We start from the raw sequence: 26,313 nt of genomic DNA, 5'->3' as shown, positions 1-26,313 counted from the left end.
ATGAGCAATCACTCGAAGAAGAAAAGACAGTTACTCACCTTTGTAACTGTTGTTCTTCGAGATGTGTTGCTCATAGCCATTCCACACCCGCCCTCCTTCCCCACTGTTGGAGTAGCCGGCAAGAAGGAACTGAGGAGCGGGTGAGCCGGCAGGGGTATATATCGAGCGCCATGGCGGCGCCACTCTAGGGGGCGACCTGCCGGCCCACTGGAGTTGCTACGGTAAAAGTCTTCCGACGAACGTGCACGCGCGGCGCACACCTAACTGGAATGGATGTGAGCAACACATCTCGAAGAACAACAGTTACAAAGGTGAGTAACCGTCTTTTCTGCAGAAAAGGACCTAGGGGTTTCAGTGGATGAGAAGCTGGATATGAGTCAATAATGTGCCCTTGTCAAGAAGGCTAACGGCATTTTGGGCTGTATAAGTAGGGGCATTGCCAGCAGATCGAGGGACATGATCATTCCCCTCTATTTGACATTGGTGAGGCCTCATCTGGAGTCCAGTTTGGGGCCCCACACTACAAGAAGGATGTGGAAAAATTGGAAAAAGTCTAGCGGAGGGCAACAAAAATGATTAGGGGGCTGGAGCCCATGACTTATGAGGAGAGGCTGAGGGAACTGGGATTGTTTAGTCTGCAGAAGAGAAGAATGAGGGGAGTTTGATAGCTGCTTTCAACTGTCTGAAAGGGGGTTCCAAAGAGGATGGATCTAGACTGTTCTCAGTGGTACCAGATGACAGAACAAGGAGTAATGGTCTCAAGTTGCAGTGGGGGGAGGTATAGGTTGGAGGTTAGGAAACACTATTTCACTAGGAGGTGGTGAAGCACTGGAATGGGTTACCTAGGGAGGTGGTGGAATCTCCTTCCTTAGCGGTTTTTAAGGTCAGGCTTGACAAAGCCCTGGCTGGGATGATTTAGTTGGGGTTGGTCCTGCTTTGAGCAGGGGATTGGACTAGATGACCTCCTGAGGTCCCTTCCAACCCTGAGATTCTATGATTCTATGATTCGGGGTCTGGGCTACCAGGTTAACCCTCTGTGTCCTTTAACCTTTGGTCTGCTTTAGACCTGGCATCAGAAATAGCCCCACAACAGGGGGTCTCTCCCTCCAGCCCCTCCCAGAGATTAGTGCTTGAGCTCAGCAGGTTCGCCGGGCCATGGAAGTTGGGCACCTACCGCCTAAAGGCCCAAGTCACTATGTCCTAGAAAGAGTCCCCATGGCTCTGACCAGGCCTTTGGCACAAGGAAATAGAAACTGTTCCCAAGAACCCAGCCCAGGTTTTCCATATGACCCTTTGCACACCAGGGGCTTGTCTCCATGCAGAGTAGCACCAATGTAAGGTTCAGGAGGCTGTGTGGACACTCTGACCTGGGTTAACCCTGCTTCTCGAGTGCAGTTGTTCCATGAATAGCTGCAGCAGCACAGCCCAAGCATTCACTGGCCAGCTAGGTGCATCTGAGCACTGCGGCCTTGCAAAGGCAATAGGACCATACGCCCTGTCCTCACCATGGAGAACGGTGCTGTGCTCCCCTGGACCCTGTCCACAGGTGCAGGGACAAGCTCATAAATGGGCCCAGAACAGTCAGCTATGGGTAGGGCCCTACAAAATTCATGGCCATGAAAAATGTGTCACAGACTATGAAATATGGTCTTTTATGTGCTTTTACCCTATACTCTACCGATTTCATAGGGGAGATCAGCATTTCTCAAACTGGGGGTCCTGACCCAAAAGGGAGTTGCAGAGGGGAGGGGGAGGGCGCAAGGTTATTTTAGTGGGGAATCGTGGTATTGCCACCCTTACTTCCGTACTGTCTTCAGGGCTAGGCGGCCAGAGAGTGGCAGCTGCTGACTGAGGGCCCAGCTCTGCAGGAAGCAGTGCAGAAATAAGGGTGGCAATACCACACCATCCCATCCTTACTTCTGTGCTGCTGCTGGTGGCAGCTCTGCCTTCAGAGCTGGGCTCCCGGCCAGCAGCTGCTGCTCTCCAGCTGCCCAGCTCTGAAGGCAGCACCACCACCTGCAGCAATAAGGGTAACAGTACCGCACCCGCCCTACAATAACCTTGTGGAACCTCCCCAGCTCCTTTTTGGGTCAGGACCCTACAATTACAATACTGTGAAATTTCAGATTCAAATAGCTGAAATCATGAAATTTACTATTTTTAAAATCCCATAACCGTGAAATTGACTAAAATGGATCAGGAATATGGTAGGACTGTAGTCCTGGGATAGAACAGAGGGAATGGTGGGCTTTGACCCCCTAATGCCCACTGTTCCGTGAGAGGTACCTGGGTATCTCACAATACGCAGCAACAGTTTCCTACAAGGCAGCGTGCCTGAAGGTGGCTTGGAGGATGCTGGGATGCTTACCCACAGTGCAACGTGCTTTTGCCAAATCAGCATGATGCACCACCCCTACCAGCTGAGTGTGAGTGCATCCTGCGGAACAGCTGGTGGCACTAGGCCGACAGAACTTTGACCAGTTCACATTTCCAGTGTAGACAAGGCCTTAGGAAGTGGTTTAAGCTAAATCAACATAAGCTGCTTTTAAACTGAAATAGGGGTGTCCACACAAGGGCTAACTAAACCAGTTTAATTCAGCTGGTGCAAGTTTGTGCAGCGACAAGGGCTACCAATTCAGAACACCAAGGTCCTCAAGCCCCACTCCGTGCATTCAGCAAAGCCTCAAGTTCCTCCCCTTAACCCCAAAGCTCTGAATGTCCAGGACAATGCAAAGCTTCCTCCATAGAAGTGCAACACCAGACCCTTGGGTGGGACATCAGGGGAGATTGAACCTATGACCAGGCTCACTAACCTCGGAAGGGCATGCTGAGTGGCTGTGGGTGACAGCCGTAAGTGCAGAACCGTAGTGGGGAGAGGAGATAGGCCCCAAGTCTGGCTAGCGCAGTATGTCTGGGCACACTGCTGGGAACTCTTTCTTGCTCGTAGGTGGCATTGCTGTCAGCAGCCGAGTCTGCAACCTCCTCAGTACCCAACAGACACCTCGTAACCAAGGGGGCTGCCCCCTCAGATTCCTACCAGCTCTGGAGGTCTCCATCCACCCATGGGAGTCCTGGGGATGAAGGTGTGAAAGGTAAGTAAGAGCAGGGGCTGCTAGAGGAGCTGAGACAGCTGGAGGCTGCAGGCAGGAAGCCATCTTGAGAGCCGGATGTGTGTTTCCTGTGTAGATCGAGATCCTTCCTGCCCCTGCAGAAATCCACATGCCACAGGTCCCCTCCATGCCTGGCCCTGGAGATGGACCAAGCAGGACTCTGTTGGCGCTAAACATAGGGGCTGGGCCTTTCCATCAGTTCAGAGCCCAGTCCTGCCCAGTGCACTCAAGCAAAGCTCCCAGTCTGGGCTGAGTGAGGATAGCCCCTTGATGCTGCAGAGCGTTCTGTGTCCTGGCCCGAGTGGGATGGCAGAGGGTCTCTGTTGCCCCAAATCTCAGCCTGATGTCCAGGGCTGCATTAACACATAGGGCTTAAAATCCTAGGCCAGCATCCTCCTCCTTTGCTTTTCTTCCTTGCTATGCCAAGGGGGCAGCTTCACCCTCCACCATGGCAGCTGCCACTCTAATCTCAGCCTGATGCAGAGGGGAGACTGGAGGGTGAGGGGGCTTGGAGAGTGCACCCATCTTGCACTCACCTCACAGTGGCAGGTCCTGTCCCATGAGGCTGGGAGAAGAGTGTTTGCCTAGGGCCCAGTGATGGGTGAATCCAGCTGGGCTGATATCCCCACTAGCACACCTTTCCCTGGGTTCCTCCACCTCCACCCTGTTATCCTTTTACTTGTAACTTTCTTAAGGCTTAAAATCCTCCAGACTCTTCAGCTGCAAAGCTCTGTCATCAGGAGTTGCCACCCCAAAGCTCTGCCCCAGTCCCAGCTTGGGTCAACATATTACACCTCCCAAACACTCACTTGGGGTTTCAGTTGCACATGGGATTCTTCTTGGCTGTTGCAGTGCACTATTAAACAGCTGCTGTGTTCACAGAATCACAAATTATTAGGGTTGGGAGGGACCTCAGGAGATCATCTAGTCCAACCCCCTTCTCAAAGCAGGACCAATCCCCACTTCCCTAAATGGCCCCCTCAAGGATTGAACTCACAACCCTGGGTTTAGCAGGCCAATGCTCAACCACTGAGCTATCCCTCCGCCCCCCGAGGTGCAGCAATTCAGCAGTACTGCAGTTACAGAGGTATTCTGCAGTTAAAAAGTCACTAGAGGCAAAAGCAAAGTAACTTTTAAAAGCAATTCTTATTTGCACTTGCAGAAGTCAGAGGTCAGGAATCCCATTGTGCGAGGTGCTGTTTACATGTGGTGAAGAGACAGGGGGCTGGGGCACATGACTCATGACAGAGATTCTCAACCCCCAACAAGCTATAAAAACTCCACAGCCCCCTTGTGCCACAGTAACTGATTTTCTGCATATAAAAGCCAGGACCAATGTTACGGGGTAGCAAGCAGGGCAATTGTCTGGGGCCTCACACCACTGGGGGCCCTGCAAAGCTACATTGCTCAGGCTTTGGCTTTAGCCCCAGGTGGCAGGGCTCAAGGCCCTAGACTTCAGACCTAGGCAGTGGGGCTTTGGCTTTCTACCTTGGGCCCCAGTGAGTCCAACACTAGCCCTGCTTGGAGGACACCCTGAAACCTGCTTCCAGCCCCCCAGGGAGCCCCAGACCCCTGGTTGAGAACCCCTGACTTACGAGGAGAGGCTGAGGGAACTGGGATTGTTTAGTCTGCAGAAGAGAAGAATGAGGGGGGATTTGATAGCTGCTTTCAACTACCTGAAAGGGGGTTCCAAAGAGGATGGATCTAGACTGTTCTCAGTGGTACCAGATGACAAAACAAGGAGTAATGGTCTCAAGTTGCAGTGGGGGAGGTTTAGGTTGGATATTAGGAAACACTGTTTCACTAGGAGGGTGGTGAAGCACTGGAATGGGTTCCCTAGGGAGGTGGTGGAATCTCCTTCCTTAGAGGTTTTTAAGGTCAGGCCTGACAAAGCCCTGGCTGGGATGATTTAGTTGGGAACTGGTCCTGCTTTGAGCAGGGGGTTGGACTAGATACCTCCTGAGGTCTCTTCCAACCCTGAGATTCTATGATTCTATAACAGCCCTTGCCCCAGGTGCCTGCAGTCTGTCATATGAACATGCAGAAAAACGTAGCAACAAGGGAGAATCAAATCCACTCCCGATGTGCGGAGCTATCTCCAGTGGAGAACAGCCTCCTCCGTCACTGGCGTAGGCACATGGGTCTTTGGAGGACAAGAGTAAGACTTGCTGTCCCGCTCCAGCCCAGCCCAAAGGAAGGGGCTCAAGGTGGAGCCTCTGCCATGTCCCATCCCCCACTGACCAGGGACTGCACGGGAGTTAAACTGAGTGCAGCTGAGGACCAGGCTGATCTGCCTTTGGCTCCAGCTCCATGCAGCGGGAAGATTTCTCAGGCCTCCTCTGCTCTGACAGGCCGTGTGTTCATGCTTTAGGGGCAGAGCAGCAGCAGGAGGGTGGGGTGATAAATGTATAGCTGTGTGGCAGGATTCCCTTCTCGAGCGCCCCACCCTTCCCCCAAGGGAACTAAATGGTAGCCAGGCTAGGATGGGCTCTTGGGCGGCTCTGTTAATGAGACAGGAGGAGAAGGGGGCTGCCCAGGTAGCGCCCACTCCAGCTCCCAGACAGTCACTGGAAAGGCTCCCATTAGCACTGCTGGGCCTCTGGAAGGGGCTGTGCTGTTAATGAACCCTTGGCTGGAGCTGGTCTGGGAGTCGCTCCGTCACCCCCAGGTGGGTGTAGGCTGTCCTGCCATTGCAGTGCTGAGCAGAAGGGCAGTGGTGAGGGCCAGGACTCCACTTGGAGGACAGGACCCATCACCAGCTCGGGAGAGTATGGCCAGCTGCCATGCCCTGAGTTAGACCAGCCCTAGGTGACTGGGTGTGGTCAGTCCTAGGCAAGAGCAGAGGGGCTTACACCTGCTGCTCCATCTCGCCCCAGGCGTGCAGGTGAAATGGCAGAGGGAGAGAGCCCTCAACCCCACAGGGCTACTGCATGCAACAGGCCCTTAGAGCCCCAGTGAATATTGTCCCGAGATCAGCTGGCAACTGGGCTTTAGAACCAGGCAGTAAATCTGCTGGGCTCCTGGCACCTGGGGCTCCTGCTTCCCAAGTAGGCACCTTCAGAGATCAACTGAATGACTAGAGGAATTTCCCCTGGTTGCCATCGTCACAGTCTGGCTGGGATTCTAACAACAAGCAGATCCCAGCTAAATGAGCCACCAGGACCTACCCAACGTGCCTGAGGCTGAAGAGATGGGGCAGGTCGAATGGCTTCCCTGCCTCCTGCCACTCAGGGCCTGGACTGGCTGGAAGAGAGGAGCTTGTGTGGGTTCAAGGAGCAGGGCAGATGCCAGCCCTGTCTCTGGGTGCGGCTCCTGCTTTCCGTGTCCTGTCTCCCTTGAAGACCAAGGACAATCCGGGCACAGGAAGGGCAACCAGAGAGCTGGGCAGACACAAGGGCGAAATGAAACCAAAGCATGCAGCAAATGGGTTAGCAGAGCCCTGTGTATGGGACGAGAGACTGGTTTATTCCTTGGTGGGAATCAGGGCCCCCTTTAGAAGGAGAGGGGACGTTCATAATGCCCTGGTGGCTGGGGAGATGAATGGAGTCTCCTTTTGCAGTGGGAACTGGATAAATCATCTGCTACTGGTAAAGCGAAGTGCTTGGAGCACCACAGACAGCGCTGCAGGTGGAATCAGTGTCGGTGCGACTCCCTAGCAGGAGGCTGGAGGCGCTGGCTTTCCCACGAGCCACACAACTCACACTGTCCAGTTGGAGTCGCTAACGATTCGCGGCCACTTTCCCCAATGCTTGGGAGTTAGTCCCAGTGTCCCAGCCATGTCCCAACATGGCCAGTCCCATTCTGCCTCCCTAAACTCAGCTGGACAAGGTATTCTGCACTCTGCCCCAGAGGTGGCTGCAATTCAGCACTGGGCAGAGCGATGCCCTTTGTGGCTGTGTATCAGTCTAAGTCCTTGGTGGTCTCACTGCCTGAGAGATGCTCTCGCCATTATCAAAAGGAAAGAAAACAAAGGCAGAGACCTGATTGCCCTTTGCTCCCAATGGCACCGGTCTAAGGAAACCCTCTGACCCTTATGTGCACTGTTCGTTTTGCAGCAGTGCCCAGGCGGGCGCACCAGTCGATGAGCAGAACCCGCAGGGCCAGTTGCTGTCTAAACATAGCACTGAAAGACGGCCCCACCCCCGGGAGCTTGACGTCCCAGTGGAGCACCCCTGGTGGTGGATCCCAGCAGAGCAGGGCTGAGGCCTGGGGCTGTAGGAGGTGGAGAGGAGGGGGGCTGTGGATGGACTCTTGCCTGGGCTGGATAGTCGGAGGCGTTGCTCTCCAGGACTGGCCTGGCCTTTCCCCAGCCTGGCTCGGAAGTGAAGTGGCTTCCCAGTGCCAGGTAACACCACTGCCCCCATGAGAAGTGGGTGCCAGGGTGAGCTGACTCTGCCAGGCTGAAGGCAGAAGAGACCGTTGGCTCCGGGGAGCAGACTGATGCCCCATTCTCTCCTTTCCCAGGGAACACAGGAGTGGGAGAGACGCTGCAGGGTGCCGGTCCCGGACGGGATGGTATGTAGCATTTTCTTTCTAAGGCCACGTCCACACTACAGAGTAAAATCGAAATTAATAAAATCGATTTTATAAAACAGGTTTTATAAAATCGATTTTACGCGTCCACACTAGGGCACATTACTTCGGTGGTGTGCGTCCATGGTCCCAGGCTACCATCGATTTCCAGAGCGGTGCACTCTGGGTAGCTCAGTAAAAGAATAGGACCAATAACTTCGATTTCCGTCCACACTAACCCTAAATTGATATAGTAATATCGATTTTAGGGTTACTCCTCTCGTTGAGCAGGAGTACAGAAATCGATTTTAAGACCCCTTAAAATCGATTTTAAGTGCCTTGTAGTGTGGATGGGTACAGCATTAAATCAATTTAACGCTGTTTAAATCGATTTAACGCTGTAGTGTGGACCAGGCCTAAGGCACAAGAGAGTTCCCAGCCCAAGAGCCCTGTGAAATATCTGGGTCTGGGAGGAAGCCACAGGGGCAGAGACCAGAAAGGCTAATGGGAGAGGCTCATGGATGCCCTGGGGGCAGTAGGAAGGGAAGGAGCTGGGGACAGAGGAGGAAGTGGGAAGCAATTGAAGGCAAGGAGGGCGAGTCTCCACTGCAGGCTCTGCTCCTGCCTGACAGGGCTCCCTCCTGCTTCTCTTCCCTTTTTCTTGATCCCTCGGAAGGACACAGAAGCCAATGCTGAACTATTGCTTCAGTCACCAGCTCCTTCAAGAGTGGAGTGCTTGGCCCCAGCGCAGGCGGGCGGGGTGAGGGCTGACCCCAGTGCAGGCGGGTGGGGTGTGAGCCGGGCCCCAGTGCAGGTGGGCAGGGTGCGGGATGACGCCAGCGCAGGCTGGCGGGGTGCGGGATGACCCCAGTGCAGGTGGGCAGGGTGCGGGATGACCCCAGCGCAGGCTGGCAGGGAACAGGATGACCCCAGAGCAGGCTGGTGGGGTGCGGAATGACCCCAGTGCAGGTGGGCAGGGTGCGGGATGACCCCAGCGCAGGCTGGCAGGGTGCGGGATGACGCCAGCGCAGGCTGGCGGGGTGCGGGATGACCCCAGTGCAGGTGGACAGGGTGCGGGATGACGCCAGCGCAGGCTGGCGGGGTGCGGGATGACCCCAGTGCAGGTGGGCAGGGTGCGGGATGACGCCAGCGCAGGCTGGCGGGGTGCGGGATGACCCCAGTGCAGGTGGGCAGGGTGCGGGATGACGCCAGCGCAGGCTGGCGGGGTGCGGGATGACCCCAGTGCAGGTGGGAAGGGTGCGGGATGACGCCAGCGCAGGCTGGCGGGGTGCGGGATGACCCCAGTGCAGGTGGGCAGGGTGCGGGATGACGCCAGCGCAGGCTGGCGGGGTGCGGGATGACCCCAGTGCAGGTGGGCAGGGTGCGGGATGACGCCAGCGCAGGCTGGCGGGGTGCGGGATGACCCCAGTGCAGGTGGACAGGGTGCGGGATGACCCCAGTGCAGGCGGGCGGGTGCGGGCAGACCTCAGCGCAGGCGGGCGGAGTGCAGGCCAGGCCCCGGCGCAGGCGGGCGTGGTGCGGGCCGGGCCCCAGCGCAGGCGGCCGGGGTGCAGGCCAGGCCCCAGTGCAGGCAACTGGGGTGAGGGCCGAGCCCCAGCGCAGGCTGGCGGAGTGTGAGATGACCCCTGCGCAGGCAGGTGGGTGCGGGCAGACCTCAGCGCAGGCAGGCGGAGTGCAGGCCAGGCCCCGGAGCAGGCGGGCGTGGTGCGGGCTGGGCCCCAGCGCAGGCGGGCAGCGTGAGGGCTGACCCCAGTGCAGGCAGGTGGGGTGTGGGCCGGGCCCTAGCGCAGGTGGGCGAGGTGCGGGTCAGGCCCCAGCGCAGGCAGGTGGGGTGCGGGCCAGGCCCCAGTGCAGGCTGGCGGAGTGCGAGATGACCCCAGCGCAGGCTGGCGGGGTGTGGGCCGGGCCCCAGCGCAGGCGGCCGGGGTGCGGGCCAGGCCCCAGCACAGGCAAGTGGAGTGAGGGCCAGGCCCCAGCGCAGGCGGGCGGAGTGTGGGCTGACCCCAGTGCAGGCTGGCGGAGTGCGAGATGACCTCAGTGCAGGCCGGTGGGATGTGGGCCAGGCCCCAGCGCAGGCAGGCGGAGTGTGGGCTGACCCCAGTGCAGGCTGGCGGAGTGCGAGATGACCCCAGTGCAGGCCGGTGGGATGCGGGCCAGGCCCCAGCGCAGGCGGGCAGAGTGCGGGCTGACCCCAGTGCAGGCGGGAGGGGTGCAGGCCGGGCCCCAGTGCAGGCGGGCAGAGTGCGGGCTGACCCCAGTGCAGGCGGGAGGGGTGCAGGCCGGGCCCCAGTGCAGGCGGGTGGGGGGGCAGGCCAGGCCGCAGTGCAGGCGGGCACAAGCACAGGCCAGCCACAGTGCAGCTATCATGACCAGGGGGTCATGATTCCCGGCATGGTAATGCCTGTGGCTGCTGCCGGGCTCCAGCCCCACTTCATCTTCTGGGAGAGAGGAGCAGAGAGCAGCCCAGGGTTCGGGGGGCAGCTGGAGTGCGGCCAATGGTGGGTAGGAGCATTCCCAAGCCAGCAGGCCGGAGCAAGGAGAGGTACAATGCCTGGATGGGGGTTTTCCCCAGGCGATCGTCCTGCCCCTGCATATGGAGTCTCTAGGGCACCGCAGGGTGTAAGGCCTCTGGCCTGGCATTGAGCTGACCAGATCCTGTCTAGAACGTTTCACTAAGTGAGATGTGGGCATCCCGGGTTGGGCATGGGCACTGGATGGCTTGGGGTAATGAGACACAGCCCTTCGCTGCCAGGTCACGGGTTCCGGCGCCCCCGGCTGAGTTCCAGCTGAGAGCCGTTACCTTAAAGCGCCCATAGGCACTGAGTTCTTGGGTTACAGCCCCATCCCTCTCTGGTGGGCAAGTGTGCCCCTCAGAATGCCAGCCTGGCATGGCCTGGGCAGGTGTGGCTCCGGGGCAAGGGGAGCCTCAGGCCCCCTATCAGCTGTCTCAGGACAGAGGCTGTGGATACTAAACATCACGGGGTGAGGCCCATTGGCAGGGACCAGCATGGGGGGAGGCTTGTCCCACCGCAGACCGGGGCTGTGGATAGAGGACTTCCCCACTTGGACTTCTCAGCCCAGCCCCTTACAGCACCTCCAAGCTCCACTCCCGTTGGTTTCAGACTGTGGCTGCCGCACTGCAATCCATTGCCCTGGGATGTGGCCACCCTCCTCCCTGGGGGTTCGGATTGGGGGTTAGGATCCCTGGGGTTGCCTGAAGAGGTACCTTGCTCTCCTTCTGTCCTTCCAAGGAGGCACAGCCCCTGGCAAATGCTGCACTGGCACCTAACTGGGTATTTCTTTCTGCTCTTTCTGTTTCAGGGAAACCGGGGCCCCAAGGACCCCCAGGCCCGTCGGGTCCCAAGGGAGATGCTGGGAGCCAGGGGCCATCAGGAATCCCTGGAGCCAAGGGTCCCGCTGGACCACCAGGTGAGTCTTGGACACAGGGCACTGCTCCAGGAGCTGGGGGCCACCATGGATCCCTGTACCTTGATGCCAGCTTTGGACAACCAAACAGGCATAGGGGCATCACAACTGCCACCCCGATCCCTGCAGAGCCCAGACACCTGGCATTGTCTGGCATTTATTTGCAAGCTGTACCAGTGCTCAGTGCTTCTTGGCTGGCAGCCTGACCCGCAGAGCTGTGTGCGTGGGGGTGGTGGAGAGGGAGGGGAAGACAATCCCTGCTGCACCCTTGCTTTGGCCCTGATCCAAAGCTCTGAACTTTGCAGGCAGGATCCCACCAACACCATAGAATCATAGAATATCAGAGTTGGAAGGGACCTGAGGAGGTATCTAGTCCAACCCTCTTCTCAAAGCAGGACCAATCCCCAATTAAATCATCCCAGCCAGGGCTTTGTCAAGCCTGACCTTAAAAACCTCTAAGAAAGGAGATTCCACCACCTCCCTAGGTAACCCATTCCAGTGCTTCACCACTCTCTGAGTGAAAAAGTTTTTCCTAATATCCAACCTAAACCTCCCCCACTGCAACTTGAGACCATTATTCCTTGTTCTGTTATCTGCTACCACTGAGAACAGTCTAGATCCATCCTCTTTGCAACCCCCTTTCAGGTAGTTGAAAGCAGCTATCAAATCCCCCCTCATTCTTCTCTTCTGCACACTAAACAATCCCAGTTCCCTCAGCCTCTCCTCATAAGTCATGTGCTCCAGCCCCCTAATCATTTTTGTTGCCCTCGCTGGACTCTTTCCAATTTTTCCACAGTCCAGCAGAGGGCAACAAAAATGATTTGGGGCCCAAAACTGGACACAATACTCCAGATGAGGCCTCACCAATGTCCAATAGAGGGGAATGATCATGTCCCTCAATCTGCTGGCAATGCCCCAACTTATACAGCCCAAAATGCCGTTAGCCTTCTTGGCAACAAAGGCACACTGTTGAGTCATATCCAGCTTCTCGTCCACTGTAACCCCTAGGTCCTTTTCTGCAGAACTGCTTCCTAGCCATTCGGTCCCTAGTCTGTAACAGTGAATGGGATTCTTCCTTCCTAAGTGCAGGACTCTGCACTTGTCCTTGTTGAACCTCATCAGGTTCTTTTGGCCCAATCCTCTAATTTGTCTAGGTCCCTCTGTGTCCTATCCCTACTCCAGCGTATCTACCACTCCTCCCAGTTTAGTGTCATCTGCAAACTTGCTGAGGGTCCAGTACACCCCATCCTCCAGATCATTAATGAAGATATTGAACAAAACCAGCCCCAGGACCGACCCTTGGGGCACTCCACTTGAAACTGGCTGCCAACTATACATGGAGCCGTTGATCACTACCTGTTGAGCCCAACAATCTAGCCAGCTTTCTATCCACCTTATAGTCCATTCATCCAGCCCATACTTCTTTAACTTGCTGGCAAGAATACTGTGGGGAGACCATATCAAAAGCTTTGCTAAAGTCAAGGAATAACACATCCACTACTTTCCCCTCATCCACAGAGCCTCATAGAAGGCAATTAGGTTACTCGGGCATGACTTGCCCTTGGTGAATCCACGCTGACTGTTCCTGATCACTTTCCTCTCCTCTAAGTGCTTCAGAATTGATTCCTTGAGGACCTGCTCCATGATTTTCCAGGGACTAAGGTGAGGCTGACTGGCCTGTAGTTCTCCGGATCCTCCTCCTTCCCTTTTTAAAGATGGGCACTATAGTAGCCTTTTTCCAGTCATCCGGGACCTCCCCCGATCACCATGAGTTTTCAAAGATAATGGCCAATAGCTCTGCGATCACATCTACCAACTCCTTTAGCACCCTCGGATGCAGTGCATCCAGCCCATTGACTTGCGCTCATCTAGCTTTTCTAAATAATCACAAACCACTTCTTTCTCCACAGAGAGCTGGTCACCTCCTCCCCATGCTGTGCTGCCCAGTGCAGCAGTCTGGGAGCTGACCTTGTTTGTGAAGACAGAAGCAAAGAAAGCATTGAGTACATTAGCTTTTTCCACATCCTCTGTCACTAGGTTACCTCCCTCATTCAGTGGGCTCTGGGTCAGGCTTAGCCCAGCAAAGGATTTTGCCCCGTGGATGATGTTGGCTGGCTGGTCCATCGGAGAAGTTCCTTTTCTTGACAGTTTTTTTTAGAGCTGGGATGTAGGAATCAGGGCAAGGATCTGCCCCATCCACCCTCCTCTCTCCAGCTGCTTCAGAAGAAGATACTAGAACTCACCCAGTGGAACACCCCTTCCATGGGGGAAGAACCTGGAGCCATCAGTTAGAGGTTGGCTCATGCCATGAAGCAGGAGGATTTGTATCCCCTTAAAATAAACACCCCTCTCTAGTGTAACTGTGGACATTCTTCTCATCCAGAGTCACGTCTAACCCTTTCTTACTGCTGCTCAGCTCTGAACCTCAGTGTCACCCTTGATATCTTGTGGCAATGAGTTCCGCCAGCTACACATCCATTCCTAGACGAGTATTTCCACGGTCGGTCTTAATTCAGCTCCCTTTCAGTGCCATCGAACGCCCATTTGTCCTTGTGTGCCAAGGGAGGGAGGCTAGGAATGCCTGACTGGCCTTTTGTAGCCTATTTGTTTCCTTGTACCCCTCTGTCATAGCCCCTCTTCTTTGTCTCCTCTCAGCAGCCCCAAGCCTTTCAGTCTCGCCTCAGTGAGAATTCTCCGACCATTCACATTGCCAGTCTCTTACCCCTCCCCCCCCGTCTGTATTTCTGCTGTCCCTTTTGGAGGCAAGGCAGCCAGTATGCAGTATCTGAGCTGAGGCCAGCACATTGATTTAGATAAAGGCATTATAACAGTTCCCCTCTTTTTCTCCATCCCATTCCTTTTGCATCCTAATGTCTTGGTTGCTTTTCGGAACCCAGCTGTGCATTGAGCAGAGGTCTCTATGGAACTGCCTGTTGTACTTCCCAGGCCTTTCTCCTGAGATGCCCCAGTTCATTTGGAACTCAGTTAGATGTGAGTCGTTCAGATCATCCCTCCCAATCTGCATTGCTTTGTGTTTGTCAGTACGGCATTTCCTCTGCTGCCCAATGCCCTCGCACAGTTTGGGCCCTCTGAATTTCCTCCTAGACAGCTTTAGTCTTCTTCCTCTTGGGTCATCTGCAAAGTGCTGCTGCCTCATTGCTCGACTCCTTTTCCAGGTTATTATTTATTTATATTACGGTAGCGTCCACACACCCCAGTGTGCTAGGTGCTGTACAACCACAGAACACAAAGGCAGTCCCTGTATGTAAGACATTAAACATATTTGTCAGTGTGGCCTAGTGAATAGGGCACTGGGCTGGTCTCAGGAGATTTGGGTTCAATTTCCATCTCTGCCGTTGGCCTGCTGGGTGACTTTGGACAAGTCCCATCCCCACTCAGTGCCTCAGTTTCCCCACCTATGAAACAGGGATGAGGACACTGACCCTCAATGAAAAGCGCTAGCTAAGAGCTAGGTATTATTATTGTAGCAGACTGCTCCGGCCCTAGCACAGAGCCACGTCGCACCCTGCGATGAACCTTTACCCAGGTTGGAACTAGCCCATTTAATCCTGCTCAGTCTCTTTGCCACTTTCAGACCCAGGATGGCGTTTTACCTCTTTCCCTGTCAATTCCTTAATAGGCTCGGGGGGTGAGGTCTGACAAAGGATTTGGAAAGTCCAAATAAATGACATCAGCCTAGTTCATGGCGTGCTAATCCTTCCTTGAGGGAGTGCTGCGCCTCCAGGTCAGGGCTGGGGATGCACACCCAGGGAACCCCCTGCTCCTAGGGCATCTTTGGGGGACGCTCATGACTGCATGGACCCTCCACCTCCCAGGTTAGCGCTGCTGGGAGTTGGGCAGGTTTACATTGCCATGGAGATGGGATCCCCCGATCATGTATGGGACAGAGGGGGGGAAGATCGGCTCCCTCCCTACAAGGCTGAGCCGGGAGCCAGCCGGGGCAAGGAGTTAATGCTGGGAGCTGCAGTTGCTCTTGGCAGCATGTCTCGGAGTCCCAGTGCTCTGTGTAATGTTTATTAGGCTTGGAAGGTGTCCAGTGCCATGTCGCCTCCAGCCATTTGGAGTTAAACATTAACAGCCATCCTCCCCTAGGCCCCACCAGGTCCTTATGCAGCGCTCGTGCCCTGCTCCCTTCAGCCTTGGCGTCCCTCTTGCATCTCCTTTCCTTTGTTCTCCACCTCCCTGCATCCTCAGGGAGGCCTGCGCGGGTCCAGGCCAGCTCCCGCCCCCTCTTGCTGCATGTTCCCTGTCTTCTAATGCCTGGGGGGAGCTGGATCTCCAGGGAGCACCGGAGCCATGGAGTCAGCAGAGCTGATCTCTGCCCTGCACCTGGGAGATGATGGGGCCCACTCCAGAGGCTGTGGCTGGAAGCCCGCCTGGCACTGAGCAGCCTGCTCCCCGTGGAAGTAGAAGCAGCTGAGCATGAAAAGGCAGGTGGGGGGAGCGGGACAGAAATGGGATGGGGTTGCTGAGCCCCCCGGGAAGGAAGGAGACCTGCCCTCTTTGTCTGTCACTCACTGTGATTCCTCCTCCCTGCGAGTCATAATGGGGCGTATGACTTGTCACAAACAAGCCAGGCTAGGTTTCCCCACCCTGGCAGTGCCGGGGAAGTGACCGGGACATAGGTGGTCTAACCTAGAGGTTACAGCCAGAGCCCAGCCTAGTGGTTGGAGCCAGGAACAGAACCAGGCCTGTGGCACTGCCAGGGCTAGAGCCCACTGCGCACTGACCCCACTGGCTCCAGTGAGAGCAGGCTCAAGTGGGTGAGGGGCTGAGGGCAGTGGGCACCCCATGCAGAGCAGGGTTTGGCTCCCACTCCTGCAAGCAGCCCAGGGAGCATTTCCTCCCCACACCAGGAAATCAGCTGGTCAGCAGCTGGGGTTAGGAGGAAGCCAGTGCTAGCTAAGCATTTGGGGGGCACTGGTGGCTTTTACACCTTCCTGTGAAGCATCCAGTGCTGGCTACTGCTGGAAAGGGGCGAGGGGCCTTTGGTACCAGGCTGCAAGAGGGCCAGGGGAGGGAAACAGAGGGGCACATCAGGAGGAAGCGGAAGAGCCATTTCCACCCCTCGCCTTGCCCCGGTTTGCAGCCTCTCTGGCCATATATAAGGGCAAAGTGAAGCACAGTTTGGGCCTCTGGCGGCAGAGCCGGCATTCGGAGAACTGCCTCATCCCCTGCTCATGCAGGTAGGTCCCCTGGGGCGGGGGTGGGATAAGTCACGCATCCAGATCCGGGGTATTGAGGACAGTTCGGGGCTCTGCCATTGTGCAGCTTCCTCCAGGCAGGGCTGAGAGAAGAGGGTGGCACCCCAATCCCCAAGGCAGCACACGGCAGCTTGGGGTCTGCCCCACACAGCACTGGAGCATGGGAGATGAGCACCCTGCTAGCACTGGCTGCCAGGCTGGTGGGGCAGGACTGCCTGGAGCCCGCTGCAGATCTGGCCTCGTCCTCCCACCCAGGCTAAGGAAATACCCACAATGCCTTTCACTCAGGGCCGCTGTGCCCACAAGCATGGCAGCTGTGCTGTGCAGGAAGGGTCCCCCGCATGGCATCCCTGCCCAGGTGATGCCAACAACTGTAAAGCAAGCGTTGCTTTCGCTCAGCCCTCAAGATCTTTCCTGCCTTTATTCTTCCTTTCTAGGCCCCCCAGGTCCGCCAGGGCGGGATGGTGCAAGGGGCATCCCTGGAGAGAAGGGATTTCCGGGCCTTCCAGGGCCCCCGGGACCCCCAGGGCCCCCTGCCCCAGTGGGGCCTACAATATCCCGCATCGCTGACCCAAGTAAGTAGCTGGGAGGGAGGGGGGAAGGTACCTGGTTGGAGACAGAGCATGTGCTAGGGGGCACTGGGCTGCAGTGGGGGAGTCAGTAGGGAATGGTCCCAGTGTGGCACTTGGGGGTGATGTGCCCTGGAGGGGCTGTTTTCCAGAGGAAAGATGAAAGGCCCTGCCCTCCTGTGCTCATTAAAGGCCCTGGCAATTTACCAGCGAGTCAGTACGAACATGGCCTTCTGGCTGTAAAGTGCTGACAGGCAGGGGCTGGGAGCTGGGCAAGCTGGGCTCGATTCCTGGCACCGCTGGCTTTGGCCAAGTGACTGTCCGAGGAGACACCCAGTGTGGCTGGAGATGCATCAGCCTGTCCCTGCCCCATCTCGCCCTGCCCCCCCCCGTCCCAGGTGCTTGGGCTGGTGCTAATGCTAACCACAGGTGGTGCTGGAAGGCAGGCTGAGCCCCTGGGTGCTGGGAGAGAGCGGGGTCAGATTTCACTCCCCCAGCCCCTCGGAGCTTTCTCTCCAGCAAAATGGCAGAGAGGGCTCAGTGTAAGGGCCCAACCCCCACATGCCAGCCTTCGTTTGCAGGCAGGCCAGTCGGTACCATTGCTCATCCAGGCACCAACACCCTACACCCTGCAAGACTCGCATGCAGCTCCCCCCACTCAGACCCGCACTGCACCCCTGCCCTCCAGTGCCCACATGTGCAGGGACCCAAGGCAGACAGCGAGACAGGATGGCTGCAGCTCAGGCAGCAGGGCACTGGGACCGGCAGCCCAGGAGAGACTGGCTAGTGGAAATGATCACCGTAGTGCAATACAATGGTTTAGATCATGGATTCTCAAGCGGAGAGTTACCAGCACACACCCTCAGGGGGCGCGAACACACTACAGGGGTTTGCAATCACCTAACACCTTCCTTAATAATTTTGTGGGGTGGGATCCCAACCCCCTTTTCTGTTGTGATACAATGAGTCACTGTTGAACTGGGGGGACGTGTCTAGTGAGGTTCCACAGGAGTCAGTCTGGGTTCAGTACTAGTCAATATTTTTATTAATGACTTGGATAGTGGAGTGGAGAGGAAGCTTATAACATTTGCAGATAACACCAAGATGGGAGGGGTTGCGAGCACTTTGGAGGTCAGGATTAGAAGTCAAAACAACCTTGACATACTAGAGAACCGGTCTGAAATCAAAAAGATGAAGATCAATAAAGACAAGTGCAAAGTGCTTCACTTAGGAAGGAAAAATCAAATGCACAGCTACAAAATGGGGAATAACTGGCTCTGCAGCAGTACTGCTGGGAAGGATCGGGGGGTTACAGTGGATCACAAATTGATTGTGAGTCCCCGACGTGATGCAGTTGCGAAAAAGACTATTATCATTCTGGGCTGTATTAACAGGAGTGTCGTATGTAGAAGAGGAGAGGTGATTGTCCCGTTCTACTCTGCACTGGTGAGGCCTCAGCGGGAGCACTGCGCTCAGTTCTGGGTGCCCCCTTTAGGAAAGATGTGAAGAGAGTCCAGAGAAGAACAACAAATATGATTATTCTGAGCTATGAGAAAAGATTAGAAAAACTGGGCATGTTTAGTCTTGAGAAAAAAAGGCTGGGGGGGGGGACCTGATAAGAGTCTTCAAATATGTTATGGGCTGTTATAAAGAGGACGATGATCACTTGTTCTCCATGTCCCACGAAGGTAGGACAAGAAGTAATGGGCTTCATCTGCAGCAAGGGAGATTTAGGTTAGATATTAGGAAAATCTTTGTAACTCACGGTTCAGCTCTGGAACAAGCTCCCAAGGGAGGTTGTGGAATCCCCACCATGGGAGGTTTAAGAACAGTCTGGACAAACACCTGTCAGGGATGGTCTAGGTCAGTGATCCCCAATGTGGTGCCGTGGGCGCCATGGCCAGCAGGGGAGAGAAGCTGTGGCCCTGTGCCTGCCGGAGACAGAGAGCTGCAGGGCTGCAGGCTGTGGGCGCTGGTGTTCTCTGTCCCTGGCAGGCGCGGGGCTGTGGCTTCTCTCCGGCTTCTCCTGGGGTCTGGGCTGCGGGTGCCTGTGTTCTCTGTCCCTGGCAGATGCAGGTCTGCGGCTTCTCTCTGGCTTCTCCAGGGCTGCAGACTGTGGGCGCCGGTGTTCTCAGTCCCTGGCAGGCGCAGGGCCGTGGCTTCTCTCCGGCTTCTCCTGGGCTGCAGACTGTGGGCACCCAGTGTTCTCGGATCCTGGCAGGCGCGGGGCTGCGACTTCTCTCCGGCTTCTCCTGGGCTGCAGACTGTGGGTGCCGGTGTTCTCGGTCCCTGGCAGGCGCGGGGCTGCAGCTTCTCTCCGGCTTCTCCTGGGCTGTGGGCTGCGGGTCCCGTTGTTCTCGGTCCCTGGCAGGCGCGGGGCTGCGGCTTCTCTCCAGCTTCTCCTGGGCTGCAGGCTGCGGACACCGGTGTTCTCAGTCCCTGGCAGGCGCGGGGCCGTGGCTTCTCTCTGGCTTCTCCTGGGCTGTGGGCTGCGGGCGCCGGTGTTCTCAGTCCCTGGCAGGCGCTGGGCCGTGGCTTCTCTCCGGCTTCTCCTGGGCTGCAGGCTGTGGGTGCCAGTGTTCTTGGTCCCTGGCAGGTGCGGGGTTGCAGCTTCTTTCTGGCTTCTCCTGGGCTGCAGGCTGCGAGTGCCGGTGTTCTCTGTCCCCGGCAGGCGCGGGGCCTGCCTTCCGCCCAGCAGGGGAGAGAAGCCAGGGGCCCGCGCCTGCCGGGGACAAAGAACTCCGGGGCTGCAGGCTGCGGGCGCCAGTGTTCTCTATCCTCCCGGCTTCTCTCCAGCTTCTCTCTGCACTGCCTAGAACTGGCGCCAAAAAAACCAAGAAACAAAAACAAAACAAAACAAAACCAAAAAAAACCGCTCCGACTCGGCAGAATGGCCGGAGTGCCGCCCCGTAGCATGTGCTGCCCCAAGCACGTGCCTGCTCCACTGGTGCCTGGAGCCGGCCCTGCATTATGTGAGTAATTGTTGGCGCCCGCCACACTGTCTGAAAACATGACAGTGCTACTGGCCACAAAAAGGTTGGGGACCACGGGTCTAGGTTGACTTGGTCCTGCCTCGGCGCAGGGGCTGCACTTGATGACCTCTCGAGGTCCCTTCCAGCCCGACATTTCTGTGATTCTATGGGAGCGTCACTATATGGCAGAAGTTGAGAACTGCTGGTTTAGATCACTGGACATCAGGGCTCCTGGGTTCTCTTTCTGGCTCAGTGTGTGATCTGGGGCAAGTGGTTTCCTCTCTCTCTGTGAAGTGCACATTTAACTCTCACTATTCTTAGTATCTGTGTTGCTACACACCACTTTGGGACAGGAAGTGAAGGAGAGCGCTGTCTCCATTTGGAACGGAGGGCAGGAGCTAGCTCCTTACAATAAAGCCCAGCATTGATAACCTTGTGTGGCTAGGATCTCAACTTGTGTCTGATGTGACTAAGACACTGTACTGGGACATGTCCTTGGGACTGACTCAGGGCACCACCTACTGAGTCCCCAGCTGCTCTTCCCACAGCGCCTGGGTTTCCCTTGGTGTGGGATCTCTTTGCCAAGCACCGAGCAGGCACCGGCCTACCCAGACAGTGAGTGTTACTGTGTCCTTGAAGAACCACGTACCTGGAAGCCCTTGACAGTCACTATGTCGGGCTCTCTGGTGCTGAGGCGGGCGGGAGCCGATTCCTGCACTCAGTCAGATGCAGCTAAAACAGTCCCGTTGGACTCGCTCAGTGTCTCATGCCAGTCTCCTAATTGTCCTTTGCCTGATGCTGTAGTTAGCCTGCGTTTGCACTAGGTAGCAGCACGCTGACAGCACCACGAGTCTTCACAGTGACAGGAAGGAGAAAAAAATGATGTGTTTGTGGCCGCGTGGCTAGCTTCTGAGGGAGAAAGGCAGCTGGGGAGGCGCTGGCGTTGGAGGATTTTAAAGAGTTTTTCTTCTTAGAAACAGGGGTGAAAGTAACTTACAGGACTTAACCAGTACTGCTGGAGTCCAGAAGAGGCACGGCCTCTCAAGATTTAAAGGCCCTGGGGCACCAGCTGTGGCTGGGAGACCCAGGGCCTTTAAATCAACCAGCGGCTCCCAGCTGAAGAGGTGGCTGGGAGCCCCCCGGGCTCAGGGGCAAATTAAAGAGCCCGGGGCTCTGGTCGCAGGGGGAACCTCGAGCTTTGCGGGACTGGGGCAGGGATTTAAAGGGCCCAGAGCTCCTGCTGCTCAGGGGAGCCCCACGCCCTTTAAATCCTGGCCCCAGCCCAGCAGCCAGAGCTGCGGCCAGGATTCAAAGGGCTCTGGGCTGCCCGCAGCAGCAGGGAGCTCTGAGCCCTTTAAATCTCTGCCGCGGCAGGGATTGAAAGGGCTCTGGGCTGCCCGCAGCCACAGGCAGCCCAAAGTCCTTTCAATCCCCACCGTGGAAGCTGGTGCGGTCCAGCACGGTGTACTGGCTCTTGCCGGTACGCCGGACCGGACTGGCCCGGACCGGTTTACTTTCACCTCTGCTTAGAAATATCAGAAACGGCAAGTCTGGTCTCCCCGGGCTTTGCTGGAGGACTCCTTGGTGGCGTGGCAGGAGGTATATGCTGGGAGCTGTCACGTTTTCATTAAAGGGGCGGGAGATCCTTAACAAAGGCCCCTTTCTCCCCTTGTTGGTTGGCTGTTGGAGTTTGATGAACTGAGTGGGCGTTGGCGCACTAGCGGAACGCTCCTGCATGGAGCATGGGGCAGGCCCTCAGGTTCAGATCCTGGCCCAGCTGCTCAGAAGCTACGGGCTCGAGGTGGGAGTCACTGCGTGAGGGTCTCTGGCCTATCAGACCAGCGGATGAAATCCCTCCCCCTCTCCAGTGCCCAGCTTTTACTGCCATGAGATGCCCCAGTTCTCCAATCAGCCACAGAGTCTCCCAGATTAGATGAGACTTGATATTTGAAAGTAAAATATTTATTTTTAAATAAAACCATTCTAGGGTGTCTTTCTCCATCATAGAAAAGCAAAAAAAAAAAAAAAGGGGGGGGGGAGGGGGCTGAGCCCAACTGTGTGTTTCCTTTGAGGCTCACCTTTGCCTTTCTCATTCACACACTGGGAGCCAGGGTCCCTAGCCCTAAGCTTCTGGCACCCACAGTCCTCATCAGACCCTTGGAGTGTGGCCTTGTGGACTGAGCACTGGACTGGGCCTCAAGAAACACAGATTCTATTCCCAGCTCTGTTTGGCCTGCTGGGTGCCCTTGGGTGCCTCCCTATGCCTCAGTTTCCCCTCTGTGAACTGGGGATGATGACGCTGGCCTCCTTTGCCAAGCACTTTGAGACTTCCTGATGACAAGTGCTGTGTGTGAGCTAGGTGTTGTTATTACACTTCAGCCTGTACCAGGTGGACTGCCACCCAGCGCGCAGTGCACAGCCCTCAGGGAGCTGAGCTGTGCCAGCGAGGTGACCCGGCCCCAGTAACCCCTGCAGCAGCAGCAGCACCGTGCGCTGATGTGACTTCACTGGGTAGGTGCAATGTCTGAAGCCATGACTCAGGGCTGCTGACAAGGAGCGGGAGCCTTAGCTGTACCTCAGCTAGAGGTGTAACCCCTTCACTGCTGCAGGGTCCAGTATGTGAGTGGTCACTGTAGCGGGGCCTGCCTGGGCTGTCCCGACGGAATGTCAGCAGGAAGAGACCAGGAGTCATCCCCAGTTGGGTCCCTCCATGTGACAAAGGACACAATGCAAGGCAAGGACTCTGATCCTGGGAGTCTCCTCTGTGCTGGGTCCCAGATCAGTGGCCTTGTCTGGCTGGGAGGGAGGCAGAGCAGGTGGCCAGGCTGTCCCTCAACTGAGACTTGTGTAGAGCACCCCCAGCAGATAGATGCTCGCCTTCCATGGCTGCAGGTTCCAGTGGGTACATTTAATATTGGCCCTTGGCCTCTATTGGATTGGCCTACTCTGCCCCCTAGTGGCCAGATTTAGCAGCCCACCTCCATGGGTTAAAGTGCCGCTTCTGGACACATGCTAAACTAAAACCACTTGGCTTGGGCATGGGTCAAACCATTTCTGGGCAAGGCTTCCAGCTGCACGCACACAGATGCCTGTCTCACTGTGTCCGTGCTATGGGTCTGTTCGTGTGCCTCTGCAGACAAGAGTACCCTGCTCTTGTATAGCTCTTTTTAGTGGTTGAGCTCAAAGTGTATTACAGGGGAAAGCAATAGCATTATCCCCATTTTATAGATGGGTAAACTGAGGCACAGAGCAAGTGACTTTTTCAAGGTCAACCAGAAGGTTAGTGGCAGATCAGGGAACAGAATCCAGATCTCCTGAGTCCCCATCCAGTGCCCTCGCCACTTGGCCACATGTATGGATCTGGGCATGCATGTCTGAATGTGCAGGGACAGGTATATGTATCTGAACGAGGACTGCCATGCATGGCAGTCAGTGCCTATGGACTACACAGGCAAAGTGTGTGTGATTCAGATAGCGGCTGGAGCATTGAGAAGAGCCTGCCGCTCAGTCAGTGGGAGAAGCTTGTGCTGAAGGCCCGTGCCTGACCCCTGCTGGTAACCGTGGTGGCCTGTGCATGCTGGCATGTGCAGGCGTGAGTCTGATCAGCTGTGTCTCCGAGTGGCTGGCTGGCTGCTATGTCCCTGCTGTGCCATACCCAGCAGATCTGGCCCTCTGCCCAGATCTCGCTGAGCGAGCAGCTGGACTTGTGTGCAGTTGACCCACGCTCAGGGATGTTGGGCCCATTTCACTGTGGCTCCAGAAGGAAAAGGGGGCTCCCCAGAGTCCTTATAAGCCAGCACCACCTGGCAGTCTCCTTTAATCTCTTCTCCCTCCATATCCCAGGGGACCCGCTTCTGTCAAACACCTTCACCGAATCTGGCAGCGTTGGCACCATGGGGCCTGCGGGACCCCCAGGGCCTTCAGGGCCAATGGGTAAGTTCCCCTCCTCCCCATTCCTCACTGGAGCCCTGATATCCAGGTAGCTGGCTACCCCATCCAGTGGAGGTCTCCCTCCAGTTCCCCACAGTCTCCATGGGGCTTTATGGGATGGACTTTGCCCAGAGCAAGGCTGGCACAAGGGATACACATCTCATGGGAATGTGCCGCCAACTGATGGGTGTAACAGCAGAGATATGAACCTGGTGCCAGCTGAGGGGGTGCCACCCCTGGGGTGCCACTTGGAACTGGGGTACCACTGAGCCCACCTGACCCACCAGCCTGGGCTCCCTTTACACTGTACTGCTATGCAGCCTGTCAAGCCTGTCCCCGGGCTTCAGACTGCACTTTACCAGTACACATGCAAGTAGGGGGACACACAGATGCTGAGATCAGCTCTGCATGGGAAGGCTCAGCTAAGGAACTGCCCACTACTCAAGTGCACACCCCCTCTGGAGTGTAAACCCCAAATTGCACCATCTTGTGCTGCACAGAGAACTGTACAGCGTAAGCTCGTGAAATTCGCCCCTTCCTTCAATGTGGAAAGAGAGATGCAACAGCTTTCTGCCCCAAGTAATGATTTCCACACACTGGTCTTAAACAAAACAAAACAAGTTTATTAACTACAAAAGATAGATTTTAAGTGATTATAAGGGATAGCAAACAGATCAAAGCAGATTACCTAGCAAATAACACAAATACGCAATCTAAGCTTAATATACTAAAGAAATTGGATATGTGTAACAAATTCTTGCCCTAAATATTGTTTTCGGCAGATTGCAGAGATTCTTGAAGGCAAACTGCACTTGCTTGCAGCTTAAAACTCCAGATATTCCTTTCACAGGCCAGACAATTCTCTAGCCTGGGTTCAGCCCTTCTCCCCTAGTTCTGTCTTTTTTTTTCTTAGGTGTTTCCAGCAGTCCTCTTTCTTGGGCGGGGAGTCAGTGAAGAACAAACCATGCTCATGTCACTCCCCTGCCTTAATTAGTTTTTGCATATGGTGGGAATCCTTCGTCTCCCAGTTTGATTCCCATGCCCGGTCAGTGGAAAAACACTAGCATTATGGTGGAGTCCTGTACCAGTCACATGTCCCTGTAGGGCAACCGCAGCCATGACTCAGACGTCCCCAGGAAGGCTTCCCAGTGGGAGTTTAGCATCTTCTAAGACCTATTGGTCTCCTAATGGCCTCTCCTAGCCAGCCTTCTAGACTGATTGCATGCTGCCTAGTGAGCATTCCCCAGTGTAAACACATTTGTAATAGATACATAGACAATATTCCTAACTTCAGATACCAAAATGATACATGCATACAAATAAGATAATCATATTCAGTAAATCAGAACCTTTTCAATGATATGTCACATGCCTTATCTGGCACAAAAACATAATTATGTCATACTTATATCATAATAATATTATTATGCAGAATATGGGGCATAATGACACTGTGTGTTCTGCTGCTCTTGTTCCAGGTCCTCTGGGCCCCCCGGGGCCAGTCGGGCTGCCAGGCCCTCCGGGGCACGATGTAAGTGCTGTATCTGGGGGAGAAGAGGCAGGGGGCACGGGGAGCTGCCCATGGGCGGGGGACAGGGCCTGAGTATCTCATCTCTCCTGTTGGGGTGGGTACATGATCTGCTGCCCCAGGTCATCCCTTCCCTGAACACATGAGACCCCTTCTTCCCTCCCCATGGCACTCAAGAACTGCCCTCCCTCTCCTGGATACACAAGAACCCCCCATCACCTGGGCATCTGGAGCCAGCCCCTTTCAATGGTTCCAGCTAGGCTGTGGCCAGGCTGGGGAGAGCGGCCCCTGAAACGAGGATATTGATCCTGTCATTGTTGTGCAGGGTTTACCCGGAGCGCCAGGTGCTGACGGAGCCACTGGACCCCCGGGGGAGAAAGGAGACAGAGTGAGTGACCCCCAGCCCCTGCCATGCGGCTAGTAGCCGGGGCTGTGCTTGAGGGGACAGGGCTGCAGAAGGGTGCACAGGGCAAGGCTGAGGGCAGGGGCAGTGGTGGAGCAGGGACATCCTACCTTTGAAATGCCAGGTGCAGACTCTGGCGTTGCTCTGGACCGGGCCAGCAGGCACTGCCTATGTCTTGCAGGGCCTGGGACCAGCCAGCCCCCTGCCATCTGACCGCTTCCCGGGCCATTGCCAGAGGCTTGAGCTCAGCCCTGGTGTGTGGAGGGGTTACCACTTGCAGGAACAGCTCCCTGGCTCTGTGGCCGTCAAGTGGGGCAGAGAGCAGACCCTTTGCTCTCAGACTGGGGTCCTGTCTGTCTGAGACAAGGTGGGTTGCTGGACACATGCCTCTGTCTCTGCCACGACGACTGGCTTCTTCAGTGGCAGCTTGGGCAGAGAGGCCATGGAGAAAACATTCCCCTCCTGGGGCAGGCTTGGGCACGGAGGCAGGGGCAGTGTTGGGACTCCATAGGGGCCCCCTTCCACCTCCAAGGCTGGCAGTGCCGCTTCCACCAGCAGAGGGAGAAAAATGGCTCTCCCCATCCATCCATTCCCAGGCTGTGCCCTCCACCCTGGGG

General features: G+C 56.1%; 1 protein-coding gene across 4 annotated transcripts in view; it reads left to right on the top strand.

Moving 5' to 3' along the window:
• The window catches only part of EMID1 (EMI domain containing 1), a 105,584-nt gene that overhangs the window by 69,352 nt on the left and 9,919 nt on the right, over window positions 1-26,313 (top strand). For all 4 annotated transcript variants that reach the window (XM_050923822.1, XM_050923819.1, XM_050923820.1 and 1 more), the window contains exons 7-13: window positions 2,948-3,092; window positions 7,575-7,625; window positions 10,965-11,072; window positions 16,732-16,869; window positions 23,679-23,768; window positions 25,244-25,296; window positions 25,619-25,681. In XM_050923822.1, coding sequence (XP_050779779.1) covers window positions 2,948-3,092; window positions 7,575-7,625; window positions 10,965-11,072; window positions 16,732-16,869; window positions 23,679-23,768; window positions 25,244-25,296; window positions 25,619-25,681 — 648 coding nt within the window. The remainder of the gene's footprint in view (window positions 1-2,947; window positions 3,093-7,574; window positions 7,626-10,964; window positions 11,073-16,731; window positions 16,870-23,678; window positions 23,769-25,243; window positions 25,297-25,618; window positions 25,682-26,313) is intronic.

Source organism: Gopherus flavomarginatus, chromosome 15, assembly GCF_025201925.1.
Source record: "Gopherus flavomarginatus isolate rGopFla2 chromosome 15, rGopFla2.mat.asm, whole genome shotgun sequence".
NCBI classification, from domain to species: Eukaryota; Metazoa; Chordata; order Testudines; family Testudinidae; genus Gopherus; species Gopherus flavomarginatus.
Note: the sequence above shows the minus strand (reverse complement) of the source record. Positions and strands in the feature narration are given on the sequence as shown.